Consider the following 3,530-nt stretch of genomic DNA (forward strand, 5'->3'; position numbering starts at 1 on the left):
AGTAGGGGGGAAGGGGTTGAATGTGTGGGTCAGGTCACTCGGGGTGAGGACGCTCACCAGCCCCCTCTCCCACATGCCTGGCAGGAGTGGGAGATAAGGCTCAGGGCCACAGACATCTGCGTCAGAGATAGGAGGTCTCAATGCCATGGGCAGGGGCAACTTGGACTGCAGGGCGTGGGAAGGGCTGGGGAGACTGGGATGAGGAGGGTAGAAGAGGGCCCGGGCTGGGATGGGGAGGGCAGAGTGGGGAGGCGAGGGGTGGGGGACAGGCCCTGACAGCGAGGGCACGGGGCGCCACTGGCAGGCCTGGGTGAGCCATGTTGCCCCAGCCGCCACTCCTGCTTCTCTTACTGCTGGCCCTGAAGAGTGGGCACGGCTGCTCCGGGCCAGAGCTGGACCGGGAAGTTGTCCTGGCCAAGGTGAGGGCCCTGTTCTTGGATGCTTTGGGGCCTCCGGCAGTGACCGAGGAAAGTGGGGACCCTGGAGCCAGGCGTCTGCCCCGAAGACATGCCCCGGGGGGCTTCATACGCAGGGGCGCTCAGCCCAGGGAGGAGGAAGATGTCTCCCAGGCCATCCTTTTCCCGACTGCAGGTAATGAAGGTGGGGAAATGGCAAGGTGACTGAGAAGCAGTGTGGTACAGACAGCCTGGGCTTGGGAGCCAGGCAGGTCTGGGTTTAAATCCCAGACCTGCCGCTCAACTGGCTTTGCAACAGGGGGCTGGTTACTAAACCTTCCTGAGCTTCTGTCTCCTCACCTTAAAATGGGGCAATAATGCCTACTTCTCAGGATTAAGTGAAATGGTGTAAGGCTGAGGGGAGGCATTTGGGAGATACTCATTTGGGAAACCTAGAGTCTCTAAGCAACAGAGATATTTGGGCATCGGCCCCTTCCTGCCACCTTTCCTTCTTCCTCTGCCTCCTCTTCCTGCTCCAAACCTTGTCTCTTTAGTCCCAGTGAGCCGAGGCTTGAGAAGATAGCAGAGATGCAGGGGTGAGATTAGTTGGGAAACCTTGCCAGGAAATTTAGTCTACTTTTCTCTTGACTTCTCTTCTCATCTTATGCACGTTCCCCTGTTCCACTGACTGAACCAACGAAGTCCTCTTCCGGCTGGGCTTTCTCATAGCCTGGCCCACCTTCCCCTCAGAGAGGACCCCCCGCCTCCCTGTGCCTGGGTCCTCGTGCAGCACCGTGAGTTAGTGTGGCCCTGGGATCGGGTAGAATCCCAGCCTGGCCACTTAGTAGTTCATTTTTGTAACCCTTTCTCCTTATCTGCCAAATGCGTCACTTGCGAGATTTATAACAGGATCTGTGTAACAGTGTAGTCCCAACCCCAGTCCGTCAACTAGTCAATTGTTTAGTGTAGCCTGCCTACCTGTGGGGTAAGGATGCCAACCACCTTTCTTAGAAAGCGCTGCCCTCTATCCTGGGTTATATGCTTTCCCTTCCTCCCCCTCCTTTTACTTTCTGGTGTTAACCTTTTTTTTTTTTTTTTTAAAGTGGAATTGTGTGAGTTTTTAAAAAATGTTTATTTATTTTGAGAGAGAGAGCAAGAGAGAGGAAAGAGAGAGAGCACAAGTAGGGAGGGGCAGAGAGAAAAGGGTGAGAGAATCCCAAGCACACTCCTTGCTGTCAACGCAGAGCCCCACACCGGGCCCGATCCCACGGACCTCGAGATCATGACCTGAGCCAAATCCAAGAGTGGGAAGTTTAGGGGTGCCGGGGTGGCTCAGTTGGTTGGGCAGCCTGACTTTGGCTCAGGTCATGATCTCACAGTTCGTGGGTTTGAGCCCTGCGTTGGGCTCTGTGCTGACAGCTAGCTCAGAGCCTGGAGCCTGTTTCGGATTCTGTGTCTCCGTCTCTCTGACCCTCCCCTTGTCATGCTGTCTCTCTCTCTCAGAAATAAATCAAACGTTAAAAAAAAAAAAAAAAAGAGTGGGAAGTTCACACGACTGAGCCATCCAGGTGCCCCTTAAGCGGAATTGTTAAAGAGTTTGTCATGTGGTATTTCTGACCTATAAAAAGCTATATGGGGTAATCAAGCAAATGCTAGAGATGGCACCAAGGTACCATCATTCAAGGACCCATTTCACACTATCAGTGAACAAAGATTTAGGCCCAAGCGTTGGTGAACGTAGAGGGTGGGCGGGGCCTCGTATACGATGCTGATAGGAATGGCGGTAGGTAAACCCACTACAGAGAGAGGTTGACAACGTCTGTCTTGTATTTTCTAAGTCCTTTAAAGAGGAAGTAACAAATGGAGAGCCTCTATCTGTTCTCCCAAGATCGGAGAGAGGCCTCAAGTCCGACCGGGCACTCAGGAGAGGGGCGGGCTCATGGAGGGCAGCCTCCTGCCTGCTGCTGAGGAGGAGGGGTCCCAGGCTCTGCCAGTCAGGGCTGCCCTCTCCCTTCCGTCTATCTCCCGTAGGTGCCAGCTGTGAGGCGGAGCCGGCTGCCGGGGAGCTGACCCAGGAGGCCGAGGAGGGCCTCTTCACCTACGTGTTCCAGCCGTCCAGGCACACGCGCAGCCGCCAGGTGACGTCGGCCGACCTGTGGTTCCACACCGGGCTGGACAGGCAGGGCAGGGCAGCCTCCAACAGCTCTGGACCCCTGCTAAGCCTGCTGGCACTGTCATCAGGGGTCCCCCTGGCCGTGCCCGTGTCGCTGGGCCAGGCGCCCTCTCGCTGGGCCGTGCTGCACCTGGCCGCCTCCGCCCTCCCTCTGCTCACCAACCCTGTCCTGGTGCTGCAGCTGCGTTGCCCTCTCTGCTCCTGCTCAGCCCGGCCTGAGGCCACACCCTTCCTGGTGGCCCACACGCGGGCCAGGCCGCCGGGCGGCGGAGGGGAGAGAACCCGCCGCTCCACTCCCCCGCTGCCCTGGCCTTGGTCTCCGGCCGCGCTGCGCCTGCTCCAGAGATCTCCAGAGGAACCCGCTGCCCATGCTGACTGTCACCGAGCGGCCCTCAACATCTCCTTCCAGGAGCTGGGCTGGGACCGGTGGATCGTGCACCCTCCCAGTTTCATCTTCCACTATTGTCACGGTGGCTGTGGGCTGACGACCCCACCAGACCTGCCCCTGCCGGCCCTGGGGGCTCCTCCGACCCCCGCCCGGCCCCTTTCTTTGGTGCCAGGGGCCCAGCCCTGCTGTGCTGCCCTCCCTGGGACCATGAGGCCCCTACGTGTCCGCACCACCTCAGATGGCGGTTACTCTTTTAAGTATGAGACCGTGCCCAACCTTCTCACGCAACACTGTGCTTGCATCTGAGGGAGCCCCGCTGGTGGCCGAGCCCCTGCCGTCAGCAGCTGGAAGGAAGAGCAGAGTTCAGAAATTAGATGGTTCTCACTTTCCCCCTCCTTCCATGTGTCTCTGCCTGAGGGCTCCCCTCCCCCATCTGACCCTGTCCCATGGGTAACGTGACAATAAACAACATAGTGCATATGACTTGGCATGCATTCTCTGGCCTCTCTGATATGGTGGGGAGCAGGACTGGGCCCCACGAGCATGGGATTGTAGGCTTTCAGGTCACACAGCC

At 58.0% G+C, this 3,530-nt stretch overlaps 1 protein-coding gene across 1 annotated transcript; it reads left to right on the forward strand.

The window, feature by feature from the left end:
- Positions 1-268: 268 nt before the first annotated feature.
- Positions 269-3,439, forward strand: INHA (inhibin subunit alpha). The gene is made up of 2 exons (XM_039216661.1): positions 269-591; positions 2,427-3,439. Exons 1-2 carry the CDS (start codon positions 318-320, stop codon positions 3,260-3,262), a joined length of 1,110 nt encoding a protein of 369 aa, XP_039072592.1. The 5' UTR covers positions 269-317; the 3' UTR covers positions 3,263-3,439.
- Positions 3,440-3,530: the final 91 nt, after the last annotated feature.

This window comes from Hyaena hyaena, unplaced genomic scaffold (genome assembly GCF_003009895.1).
Source record: "Hyaena hyaena isolate Hyena2069 unplaced genomic scaffold, ASM300989v1 scaffold_650, whole genome shotgun sequence".
Lineage (NCBI taxonomy): Eukaryota > Metazoa > Chordata > Mammalia > Carnivora > Hyaenidae > Hyaena > Hyaena hyaena.

Excerpts from the sequence above, each read along its gene's own strand:
- INHA (XM_039216661.1), top strand. The coding sequence starts at position 318 with ATGTTGCCCCAGCCGCCACTCCTGCTTCTCTTACTGCTGGCCCTGAAG. Across the intron at positions 592-2,426 it reads CATCCTTTTCCCGACTGCAG|GTGCCAGCTGTGAGGCGGAG; the intron begins GTAATGAAGGTG and ends TATCTCCCGTAG.